This window comes from Manduca sexta, unplaced genomic scaffold (assembly GCF_014839805.1).
Source record: "Manduca sexta isolate Smith_Timp_Sample1 unplaced genomic scaffold, JHU_Msex_v1.0 HiC_scaffold_199, whole genome shotgun sequence".
NCBI lineage: Eukaryota > Metazoa > Arthropoda > Insecta > Lepidoptera > Sphingidae > Manduca > Manduca sexta.
The window spans coordinates 1-13691 of record NW_023592909.1 but is presented as its reverse complement, the minus strand read 5'-3'; the positions used below and the strand labels follow the sequence as shown (position 1 = coordinate 13691).

The 13691-nt window shown below is 37.5% G+C and overlaps 1 protein-coding gene across 1 annotated transcript; it reads right to left on the bottom strand.

The window, feature by feature from the left end:
* Positions 1-6862: 6862 nt before the first annotated feature.
* LOC115455974 (agrin) lies at positions 6863-13078 on the bottom strand (the record flags this gene model as incomplete). Its single annotated transcript, XM_037445711.1, is given in 15 exon segments — positions 6863-7798; positions 8079-8637; positions 8932-9195; positions 9306-9452; positions 9805-9840; positions 9843-9959; positions 9962-10063; positions 10450-10591; positions 10777-10945; positions 11515-11668; positions 11854-12093; positions 12294-12408; positions 12475-12575; positions 12867-12986; positions 12989-13078. Coding segments are annotated over 15 exon segments (2513 nt in total), but the record flags the coding sequence as incomplete, so codon positions are not given.
* Between the last annotated feature and the right edge of the window lie 613 nt (positions 13079-13691).

Here is a 13691-nt window from a genome sequence, read left to right as displayed (position 1 = left end):
CGCGGCAGTGGCTGCGACGGCGCGGCCTCTCACCCACTCGCTCTAGATCGTTCATCTAACCCATATATTTACTCATCGGTCCTGCATAAATAACACCACGCACCTTGTAATAGAACACCTTGTGATTGGATGCGACATTTATCGCGACACTATCTTGATTTGTCGGGCCAGAAAACGAACTAATGCTTCCCTTCGCAGGTCTTAAGAGAAAGACCGTTTGTTACTTGAATGTCTCTATAAAGTTTAATGTAGTTAGCACCGGAGAAACCGATAGTGATGCTATCACAACAAAATAAATTAAAACATGTACTCTCGTTATTGCAGGCACATTAGCGCAGAATTAAGATGGGATCTTAATTCTATATAAATTACGTTTGTGAGGATCTACATAAAGAAACTGATGTGATTTTAATATATTCACGTAAAGAGCAGCATAATTAGTCAATAAAATTTTACAATCTATAAATACAGCTCTCTAGTAAATAACACGTATGTTACTAATATTTGTAATTTATAATGGCCGATTACATAGTAGACATAGTAAAGCTAACAGCAAATATAATAGCCATACGAGTAGGAGGCTGCGTAGTATGACGTGGAGCACGGTCGCACCCAACACGCCAACACCGTGATTAAATTAAAACTGGTAATTATACAGGAGGTAAATGTGCGTACGGTAGGAGCACAATACGATAATAAATTGTAATTAAACTATCAGCTAACAGAGAAGATAATTCAATCAATCACAGATAATGACCGCTTGGTAAAAGATCCTTTTACATAGCGTGGTTATTATAGTTTACCGATAAATAAAGTTTTTGTCAGGGAATGAAACGCCAGTGGGCCGCAGAAAATCATTATCGTGGCGCGAGCCGGCGACATCAAAAATCAATTTGTTCTCTAGCCTGTATGCGCCTCGTTTATTTTTGCTTGTAGAATAATATCTCTTGTGGAGTATTATTTGTAAAAGTCAATTAATTATGAATAATTTACTTAACTAACAGCATCTCGAGGAACATCGAGCCGTTGCCCGCAGGTATCTTTCTGATTAAAGAACACGGTCAATTATAAATGACGTTTTATATCTTAATCAACTGCTGTATGATAAATTATCAAATCATTTTTATATGGTGTATGATATTGAAGATGATTAATTTAAAACGGGCCGTGATAATAACATTGTTCATTTAATTAAACATTAAAATAATATTTAAGTTCATGGTGAATTTTTATTAAGGACAGCTCGTCGTAATGTGCAATCGCATCGCAAATCTAACTGGGTGTGATAATCCTGGTACTAGAATGTGTTCGTAAAATTAAAATTCATGCCCACAAAGGTGCTGTAGTGGAGTTGCAATTAATATGAAAATCTCTGGACAATATTTATGACACTGACACACGCGAAATTATTGCAGAGTTTAATATTTACTGACGGGCCGTATTTTACACGTCGAGCGGATTACGTGCGAAATATAAACGTAAACTGCGTTATCCAAATTTAATGGTCGGTATTTGACGCACGGTCATTTGCATTTCCTGAAAAGAGTCATTTGGATTGAAGCAATACCCGTTTATTATCGCCCGACAGGCGCTGGTCTCACCATCGCTAAACATATTTACGACGACAGTCTTTCGATTAGCCACTGTAATTCATTTATTAAATAAATAACCGATGCTAAAACTACAGCTTTTATATCAATAGCAGTGGATGTAATAAATTTTGACGTTTCCAATTCGGATCACAGGTCATGCAAATCAAAAACGTCACGAGCTGAATGTTCAATCGGCCTGCAACAAATCCAGAATCCATAATGCATTCTGTCAGTGCATTGCAAATGATCTGTCGGTAGTTTTGATCTGCTCTCTCAGAGATTATTTCCGTGTTTGCAGCTATTACCTTTCGCGTTCGGCACACGGCAGCGGGCGCGTGAAATATTGCCGAGGCTACGTTTACGTTTTGATATAATCCTTTCTGCTCTGAAATTATAACCCGTGAATAAACATTAAAGGGCGCGGTGGTGCGATGGTGCGGCAGGCTGTAATTCCGGAGTGGAAACGTCGTAAATAATTGTCGTGGCTTTCGCGTTAATTCCTCCAAGAGTGAAATCTATGCGACCCGCGTTGCGCACATGAAAAATTACTCGCGAGTTTGTAACCTGTTGCGCTTTTTGCTTGTACTTTTTTATTTGCTTTGATGCCAGGCCATTGCCTAAATAGCGAAGTAAAAAGTAATTCAAGTTTCACATCTGTTACCGCGCTCAAGATAAGTTTAATTTACTATGGCAGCCGCATTAAAATAAATGTGTATAAAAGCGAGCGCAGGAACGTACGAACGTAAGTCATTAGTACACACATACACGCACACTATGCAAATCTACACGAGACATGCGTTAAGCGTTGAAAAGCTTACATAGGCACGCGAGTATGTTGACGCCAACTGTCTCCTCACTCGTAGGAAGTCACAGCGGTAATTAAACATTCCACAGCCGCTCTTGATATTAACTCGTTTGAAAATTCTAACAATGTCGTTGTACCAGGACTTCCTGAGGAATCGTTATAATGTCTAACACGACACTGCGCAGTAACAACGTTGGTAATATTGTGTTATCAATTTGTCACCTTAGCGATACCTATCGCTTTGTACCTACACAGAACACTTCTTCCTTAATATTTATTTTTAAAGTTGAATTGAGGCATATTTTCGGATTTTAATATCCACTAACCAAAGTTAAAGGAATATTGAAATAAAACTTTTTTCTCCCGACCTTTCGAAGAGATTGCAGTCTTCATGGTCACGTCGTGGAATAAGAAGAAAAACATTTATTACGGTCTTATAGAAGCGGTCCACTATTTTAAACATAAATAACGGTTTAAATATTTTCCATGTCCTCATGCTAAGCACACATCTTACCTTTCTCAGAAAAAGTCAGATACACAAAATCTATCCTATTTTTAACATAATAAAGTGATACCTGACTGCAACGCTAAACGCACAATATCCTCTCTCTACACAAAAACTGGACTCACAATATACACTGAATGCGATTTTTAATAGTAATCACTATAAGCGACTATACTTTCTTTTTCGCATAAAAGGAGCAAAAACTGTCAACTTAAGAATAATGTTCGAAAGTCACCAGGTTTCAGTAACACCAGTTATAAAGTTCCCTTTGTTACACCCGACCGTTTAGCCATTCGAGCCGCGACTTCGGCGTTTAAACGAAGGCGTCGCTTATAAGTACAGGACCTCCTTGCTTCTCGGAAAATAATTTATAAGCACTTCTATCGAAGAAAGTGATATTAAAATATATTTATAATAATGTAATATCAGCCTTCTTTTATATACTGTACCATTGCTGGACACGGGCCTCCTCTCCTCCTGAGAGGGATTTATATGTTTGCTAAGAATAATTGAACGCAAGTGAACATCATTAAATTGTATTATTAAATTATATTTGTGTTAAACAAAGTGAATATTTACAATCTTTTTTATAAATATAAACATTCAAATGTGAAAGTTAAGACAATCGCTTAGAAGTAAATACTCCGAAATAGTGATGTTAAATATAATAAATAAAATTAGCATGGAATATTGCCGTATATTCCGTATATTGCCGTATATACCGAGCATGGAGATAATGAGAATACAAGAGATGGATACACATGAATGCTACTCTAATAACATAGTTAGAATTAACAATTTACGCTCGGGAGACAAAACAAAAAAGAAAACAAATAATTAATTTACATTTTTCATCTCATGTCCCTAAACCATTACTTAAGTAGTTTCATTAATCATAAACTTGCAACTAGCATTCCGCAGACTTCTGAAACTATAAGGATTATTTCTTCAAATTGTGAGGAGCTTCAAGACACATTCGTTTTATTTTCATCAACGAGAATTGATAGCAAAATGAAAACAAGACCAATCTATAAAAATATATGTGTAATTATTCCGCGAAACTGTAAAATTGAATAATATTAATAAATTAATAGACAGATTTTGTTCGTATAATCATAGACAAACTTAATTAAAACTAGACTTTGTCGTCAAATAGACGTATGTTGTCTTATCTACATTATTGCTCTTAATTCCCATCTAGTTTCACACAGTCGCATCAATATACCGTTTAAGGCAGTGAGGAATAATGAATAGGGGCTTTTAGCTATATTACTGAGCAGGCGGCTGAACAAACGACTGTTATGACGAAATTAATGTCTCCGTCTAAGTGAGAGCTCATGTGGTTCACCTATCTTAACGACAAAGGGCCGGCACTTACAACTCGCGACTTAAAATTTTATCTTTATCACAGAACTTGCAGTCATAATTTTGATGTGCCTTCCCAAGTCAAGGATGTTAGATACAGTAATTAGTATAGTAATTAATCTTCAGAGCGTTAAATGCGACTATTCGTTTTGAATAGGTAATTATAGTAGCATTTATTTTATAATTATTAATCAATTAATCCACATGTATTCGTTTATATAAACATGTTCTGTACTTCTATCTAATAATATATGTTTAATGAAATAAAACATAAATTTAAATAATTTCAATACTCCGAACATTAAAGGTAAGTACTTACCCCCCAAAATAAAAGATAAAAATCTTCAAACAATAGTAACATAAATACTTATATAAGATTACATTCACCATTGATAAATATGAATTCCGAATCTATATATAGTCACAAAAAACATTGTTTGGATAAATCGAAGTCTTTATAAATAACTATTGAAATACGTTCGGAAAAGACTTGACATTCACTTTCCTTTGATCCTCAAACAAAGTAACGGCTTTAAAATTTAAAGTGGACCGCTTTTATGAAGCAGACACAGATAAGCGGAATTAATAAAGGAAAGTAAGGGTGAATACTGATAAGGAAATAAGGGTTAGATAATGAAATTCGAGAAAATATTTTATAGCGTCTATAGACCTAACTGTAGGTACTTAATTAAATTGTATGCGATTAACTCGTTTTACACGCAGTCATCCGCATGGAACTCAAAAATCAATGAATTCGTAATTTATCACCAACATACAGCCTCTCAGTTTTATTATACATACTTTTGTACCTAAATGTATATATTATACAAGTTTAGTTTATACACGTTACAAAATATAAATCAAATAAAATAATTACGGTGAATATAATTTTTAAATTCAAATTTCATCATAAATGCATACATACATACATACATAGTATCACGCCTTTATCCCATAGGGGTAGGCAGAGACTATAGATTGCCACTTTGCACGGTCCTGGCATACTTCTCGCGCTTCCTCAACCTTCATTAATCCTTTCATGCATTCCGTCCGGTTCCGGGTACTTTTGACCTGGCCTTTACTGAGAATGTCAGATATCTGACATTCGAAGGTTCGGTGCGATCGACCCCAACCGGCTCTTCCATCCACATTCGCCTTGCGAATGTGGATGGAGGAGAAAGGAGGCGAATGTGGCATCATAAATGATATTACATAAATTCGAATTTGACTTTATTTTAAAACGCGTTAAATTCATAGACATGCAAAAACTTTATTTCTATGAACGTTATTTACTAAGCTTTAATAATGTCCTCATAAAATACGTCCCAACTAAAATCCTAATGAAAGTTATATTAAAACGCAAGTGCTGGCTTATCCGTGAACAAACGGCGTACCTACCTTAGATTCACGAATTTATGATGTCATAGGGTATTCATTCTCAATTTCACTTCTCAGGTATAATACATTTTATATCAAATAATATTTAACTAAGTTTCATACTTGAAACGTCTTAATGCAATTGTATTCAATATTAATTCTGTCTATTGACTTGTCTTCCATCTCTAATGCTACAACATGCACACATACATCTGGTGAAGTTAGGTACGAAAACCTGGGTTAAAAATAATGTATATACCACTCTTCGCCATGTAAATTATACACAATATACATGCGTATAAAAATAATAGCTATAAATAAACGAAGTTATATCTCTATTAGTCCAAGAATACTACGGAAAGTAGCAAAGACCTATAGAGCTTGCTATAATTTTGCATAATTTCTATAGGCATTATTATTTTACTGCATTGGTGGCGTAGTTGTACTGCATGTCCGGTACGACAGCGCTCTGATGTCCTGGGTTCGAATCTCGGATCGGGCAAAGTTATATTTGGGTTTTATTGTTCAGTATTAGCCCGAGTCTGGAATTAGTGCCCCATATGGCTATAGGCTCGCCCCTATCACATCATGGGACGGAACACACTTGGCGAAACGTGGGGGCCCTACTTGCGCCTCTGCATACCCCTGCGAGGATAAAAGCGCGATGGTGTGTGTGTATTCTTTTTTGAATCTGAAATCAGTAATGAATGTCTAAGCTCATAAAACGTTTTATCCTACATTATTAAATATAAAAGCTCTTTCAAGAATCTTTAGTAAGTACCGAATGTTAACAATTTATGTTCGTTATTTATTCTTAGACGATTTATCTATTGTTTATTACAGTAATCCAGCTTTTTATAGTGATGTATGTAAAACAAGTCAGTCATATAAATGTCAGATCAAACTCGCCCACTTTAGCAAATGAACCACTGAAAAGCTTAGTAACGAAATATTAATATTTTGCTAGATCTAATTCTATCGTAATCGGAAAGTTTACGCCGAAATAAAACGCACATTTAAGAGAACAGTATAATATAAGAAGAAAATGTATTATTATAAAAGTATTAGATATGTTAACAATACGATGCAACATTAGAAATATATAGTTTGAATTACAAGTATATCACATTGAAGGTAACTATAAATAGTAGGTAAAGGTATTTAAGAACAAAAGTCTTTTGTGGCATGAGTTTTATTTATATTATTGATTATTTGAAATTTTGCTATATTTGAATGTATTTGAGAGTTAATGTATTATACATTATTTTATATATAAACAGAAACACTATTTAATAAGTGTCATTACTGGCACATGATAAGAATAGATATGGTACCAGTTTCAGTATTATTTTGTTGCAGTCTCGTTTGTTCGATTTGAAATAGAAAACAACAGTGACTCGAGGCTCTGAAATATCTTTTGATCGTCCGACTTTAGTATTAAGAATTTATTTAGCAAGTGCCTTGTATATCTCTAGAGTCCGGACTTTTGATACTGTTTCGTAGTAATTACCTTAACAAATTACTTTAATTTGTTTAGAAAGAACATAAAAATCAGTAAATTATTAAGTACCGATGGTTACATAATGATTCGTCCACTCGATCTAAATAGTATTAGAACCTATTTTAAAATGGATTATTGAGTAATTTATAGTCATTCTTATACATTATTTTGATTTTGTTTTTAAACAAATAATTCCATTTTGTTTATCCCTAACAATTGTTATGAAAATACTGTGAAAACCAAAATCCGAAAATCCCAGTCGTGTAAAAATGTAGCGAGTCTAAAAGGTAACAACATAACATAGGTAATATTATATCTTAGATAATGACTATAACACATTATATAAATTAAAATTATTTAGGAACCTACGTTCAAAAAGTTATAAGAAACGTCACAAGATCACTAAACAAAGGCTGTTGACAAAAAATTCTACAGAATAAATATATTTCTGTTAATCAAAGGAACGATATTACTGGCACAAAATTGCAAATAGATTTTAAGGGCATACTAGTCGAGCTAAATTATCCGGTGTGCAAGCGCGCAATCCGTGTGACGTGATACTCATTCCTTGCGAGGGAGGTATCACATCTCGATCACTCACGCGAAGGCGGTGTATGCAGCCCACAAACCCAGCCACTGATGTTCCCGATAACCTGCGCACACCAATCGTATCAGATCCTCTATTGTTAACAGTCAATATTATGAAATGTGCCCGTAGATGGGACCGAGATGAACTTTATGCGTAATGAGACATGATTTCTAATTGATTCAATAGAAAAACACGAATAGTGATTTATTTTTTTAAAGGTAACTTCATTCTAACTTGATAATCAGAATCGTTCCTTATTATTGGAAACTAAAGTTTAGTTCTACATATCTATTTGTTTAAAACATAGATAGGAGCGAACCTTTAATTAAAAAAATATCACTTACTTCGTAACGTTTGCAGGCGGCTGACCGATGTAGATGAACGGGTCTACGTCTAATGAATTCATGCGGCCCTGAGCCGACCCTTCGACTACCGTTGATCCCACCTTTAATACAGCATCTTTCTTGTACCTCTTCGCTGATATCTTAAATCTACCATCCGTTCTTATTTTACCAGATCGCAATTCCAAGGGGCCGCCTCCAACATCAAAACGCAATACAGTTTTATTATCGACAAAACCAAGCCATAAATGGTCCCTCATCCCGGAAGCACTCACTAAGGCTCCTCTACCGCACACAATAGAAACCTCCGCCCATATATCAAATCGCTTAGCTGATAATGTAGTACGAGCCGTCATCCCCGCTTGGCCATCAAACAGAGGCAGATCGTACATGTTGGGTCTTATTTCTTCTTCATATTCCTCGTAACTGTATTCTTCAATCTCATTAATTAAATAGTCAGTTTCATCATCATATGGTATAGTTTCAGGTTTACTAATTGTTTTAGCAACGCAATTAGAAATCGACTCGTTATTTGACATATGAGAAACAGTGTAGGTCTTCTCTGTGAATCAAATCCCAAAAGTTTTAATATTAATATTAAAAAGAAGTTTACTATACTAATATCTAGCTCTCTAATTCTAGCGATACCCAATCGGTGGAAGAATATCGATGCAAGTCAACTCTGGTTCAGGACTGTCGGGTTTGCCGCTGTCACTCGTGTCTACTGATACGTCTGTATACTGCAAGGAATTCGAGCTTTGGAACTTTATGTGTTCGAGATCTTTGATGGAAGTTTTTTCGGGTTCACGGGAATTAGCATTACGAATGGCACTCGCTGATCTACCAGAGCGACTACCTCGTCGGACATGTGGTGCCTCCTCACTGCAAGGTCCGAATGCTTGGACTACCACGTCAGACTGGGTCCTGCATGCGTGTGTGCGGAGATGGCAAGCGGAAAGGTAAGTGCGACCGTCACTGCCGCAAACTGAAGGCGCTTCATTTGGCGGACATTCCGTAGTACTGCAGTCGCATGTAGCAAGACCGCTGCGCACGATACAGTGAGCGCCGAAATAACACGTCATGTGGTCGCAATTTGTCGCTGGTAGTTGAGTTGATTCCGCTATTGAGAAAAGATTGCTGTTAGTTCACAATATATAAGAAAATATTTTTTCTTTTATTAATACGATACTGACTTCTAGACTTCGAAATTCGTTATTTATTGGTACTTACGGTCGAAACATCCGTTCGGTCCAAGGGTATGTTCGTGGTTAGAACACACGGTGCATTTCTGTCCCTGGATGCCAGGTTTACAAACACAACGCCCGGTCATTTGTTCACAATCCTCTCGCACTGAACCGAACGCTGAACAACCGCATGCTGTTGATAAGAAATAATAATAAGCACTGACATAAATCACGCCTTAATAAAATATTAAAATATATAATTTACAGTTACTGCTAGTACTTTAGAGATGTGCATATTATGCTTATAGGGGTTAGTATCAGTTATATTTTTATATAGGCGAGGCCTATGTTCACTAGTGGTCGTCTTGTGGCTGATAATGATGTTAATAGTTACCTAACTATATAAATTTATCGTGCTAAAATTATTTTTAAAATTGAACTTCGTAGTTGATCATGTTGACCATTGAACCAATGCCTACTGTTCCACTCTTATTAATTTATTTATTATATTCCACAAGCACATAGATAACGATAGTGCTACTGACGTATGCATCCAGTGTGCGGGTTCCCGATCCTCGGCAGCCCCAGTAGCCGGGCTCGCAGCGGTCGCACTTGGGCCCGCCGACGCCCGGCCGGCACGAGCACTGGCCCGCCTCGTCGCACGCCTCGTGCACGGCGCCGAGGCGGTGACAGCCACACTACGAGGACAGCCCGCGCCGCCCGGCCCGCGCGCCGCCGACACCCCGTCCGCGCAGCACCCGTGCCATGACTCCTGGCAGCCTTTGCGCTCCATCACTGATTTGTCTAAATATTTATTGATCAGTAGTTGATGTATCTCCGCTTAACCCTTCAGAGATAAGTGCGGTATGTTATCGAACATAATTCATGAATACCATAGTCAGTATAGTTTAGGAAATGAATTACTAATAAGCATACGTGTATATAGAACGCTCATAATTCATTAAGGTTATTTCCTAAAGTATGTCTGTTATGCTAATTACCGCAATGGTGACCCGCATTTTTATTAGCTATTTAAAACTTCTCCCGAAATAGAACTACAACATAGTAAGTAATAAATTGCAACGAGAAATCACTCTTGTTTTTTTACTAAAAAGACACAAAGACAACTATAGAAGGAATTTTAAAGTTAGTTAAAAATAGCAATTTAAAGTTTAAATTGAATGGCTTACCTTTTCTGCAACATCTAGCAGCTTTAGCAGTGTGATGACAGTAACTGCCGACGGGACAGTCTTTGCGATGAGGACCTCCGCCGCAATCCAACGGCTTCCCATCCGGGTCGGTTAAAGGCTCATCATCACCACACGGTCTGAACTGCAAGTCATAAGTATTTCATCATGATCATAAAAGTATTATCTACAATTTTGACGCACTATATACCTTGTTTAGGGTATAACTCAACTAGAACATCATATCATGTCCATGGATTCCAAATAAACTGATTCTTAATTTTATAATAGTACTTATCATTTAATTTTTATTAACATAATTAATGGCACCTCTAGTCCACGACATAAAGCCAGAGGTCGTAGTCTCAAATCCTCCTGCCGCCGGCACGCCTCTAACTTCATGTGACACAGCGTTGGGTATAACCTCAAGTCAGACGCGCATACTGGAGTGGATGTATGGGCGGCGGCGGCTGCTGCGCAATCGAATAGGCACGCGCATCTAAAAACAATAACTTTATTTTGTTTGATTTTGGTATAATAACTTCTGAGCAATGAATAGTAATATCTAGGTGTTGCATATGACTTTGCGCTGATGAAAAACGGAAAGGTTTCCAACGTAGCCACATCACTGTAACGATTCATCGCACCGCATGCACGGTACCAGTGCCATCTATTTAAAAAATCTATTATTTCCCATTTAAATAAAAAAGTAGCCTATATGTTAATCCAGGACTTGGTCTACCCGTGTGCCAAACTACTATATCCAATTCTGCTCAGCTGGGTTTGGTTCTAGCAAACATTCAAAAATGTCAAAATTTTTGCCTTAATTAGTATGAAATGAAAAAAGAAGTACAAAAATTAAGAATTACGATAAGATAAGTAAATAATAAGGCTTTATATTATGGCACATTTCCGAGCCCAAACACGACTCGCAGTTCTTTTACATGTTGGCAACGAGCTCCCGATTTTTTTAATATTTTCAGTTCACACAGGCTGGTCGTTCATCAAATATGTATAAGAATAGTTGCTATATCCGATCAAAAATAATCAATTTTTTCACCATCTTACCTAGGTTGTCCGTTAGAGTCGACGGCGCACGTGGCTTCAAAGGCGCATTGAACGCGCGCGCACACCGCCGTGCCCGAACTTGCGTTCTCTGCCGACTCGTCCTCCGACTTAATCTCATTGTTAAGATCTACCACGCGCATTGTCTTGTTTGTACCTTAAGAAATTAAAAAAGTTATATCTCTTGGTGAACGGTCGAAGTAAAACCCTGATTCCTAATAAATAGGTAAAAATCTTCAGTAGGTAGTACTTATTATGCAAAATATTTTCTTGTAAACAGAACAAAATGTTACTTATTGTTAACATACTATTTTTAGTATAGAAGAATGTAGAGCTACATACCTGAAGTGGTATTATCAGTTTGTGTTTCAGTGCACTCGCCGTAATACGCTACGCGGATTGGTGGTTCCCCGCGCATTCGCGCCTCGCACGCAGCTTTCAGTAGCGCGCACTCGTGCTGGTAGGTGCGCGCTCCCGTGGAGCACACTGGCTCGCGCGCCGCGGCCGCGCACGGCGCTGCGCATGCGCACGCGCCACGCGCACACCACGTACCGGCCGGACACTGTACGCCAGCGCAAGATTCTGCAACACATCAGATACCCATCAATAGTATCATGATTCGTGTTGTCAATTATCTACTAAATAAACTTCTTGACAATATTAATTTACTTTAATAATTTATATTTTTAATTTCTGATCTATGCCGAAGCAAAATAATATTATCAGTCATACGAACAGGATCGCTTATTAAAAATGTACATAACTTATACCCAATCACTCACCACATGAACCCATGTGCTTGACGTAAAGTCGTCTCTTTTCCCGACACGCGACGTCACGCAAGGCACAAACACTACTGTAAGTCTTGTTATCGTTACCGCAAACCTCTTCAGTTTCCTATAAATTAAAGCCATGGTTGATTCTGCTTATAACAATTAAATATTCTATTATTTTTATACATACAGTGCCTTCCTCGCAGTGCTTTGGACAAACACAACTCGCTTCAGAAATTCCGTCGCTCTCACAAACGGCATAAAACTCACACTTTTTATTCTCACAGCCGTCTGTAACGAAGGATAAAGTATTTTAAATATTATGTAGCCAAGAGCGATACAAGTAAAAGTTTGGCTCAAAATATTTTGATAATTCTTAATCAGTCTGTTCCTGAAAATAATGTGCTTTCGCCAGTTTTTGTAAGGTTATTGATTTTAGAAGGGAACAAGATTATAAAACTTACATAGTAGGTACCCTTACATATCGATCTTAACTGCTAAAACCATTTTGAGAACATGCGCCTTGACAAACTGACATGGAACAAAATAAACATATATTTATACCGAATACTAATCACTTACTACAAGGCCCGTCATAAAGCACTTGCACGTCTCGTCGATGCCGGCACGCCTCTAACTGCAGCTTGCAGCGGTTGCCGTAGGAGATGCCGTCGGAGCCGCACACGGGCGCGAACTCGTTGAGCAGCGCGGACAGCGGCACACGCCGCGCCCGCCCGCCGCCACGCACTCACCGCCGTGCGGGCACACGCGGTCCGCGCACACGCCGTTTGAACCTTCAGTTTTGACGACTCAGAATTAGGGCTTTAAATTGGTACTTAATTTAATTCTTTAATCGTATTTATTGCCGTTTTAGGAGGGGCTCAATAATTTATTTTTGCAAATCAACGAGCATGCCGTTCCCTGATGGTAAGCGATATGAAGCAGTAGCAACACCATCTATGTGAGATGAAAATTAATTAATCCACTGCGGTCGTCTCTCCGAGGCATAAGATGTTAAGTCTCGTAATGCCCAGTAATTACACTGGCTACACTATCCTTGAAACTAGAACACAACAGTGCATGCACACTGCTGTTGCTAGTACGTATTGACAGTTTGAGTTCGGACAGCGCAGCATTACACGTAACTAGCTTTTGTCTTGAGGTCCGCCCGCGTCATAAAGTTTACTTACAATAAATATTTACCACGGATAAAAAGTACAGCATGATATTAAGAACTCCGGAGTAATATAGCTTTCTGTTAGTGAAAAAGTTTTAAAATCAGTTTAATAGTTCTTAAGATTAACGCGTTCAAACAAAAAACTCTTCAGCTTTATAATATTAGTACAGAAGTAATAAAAATACATATTAGGCTGCATTGTAATCGTAGATTCAAGCTGATTGGTCATG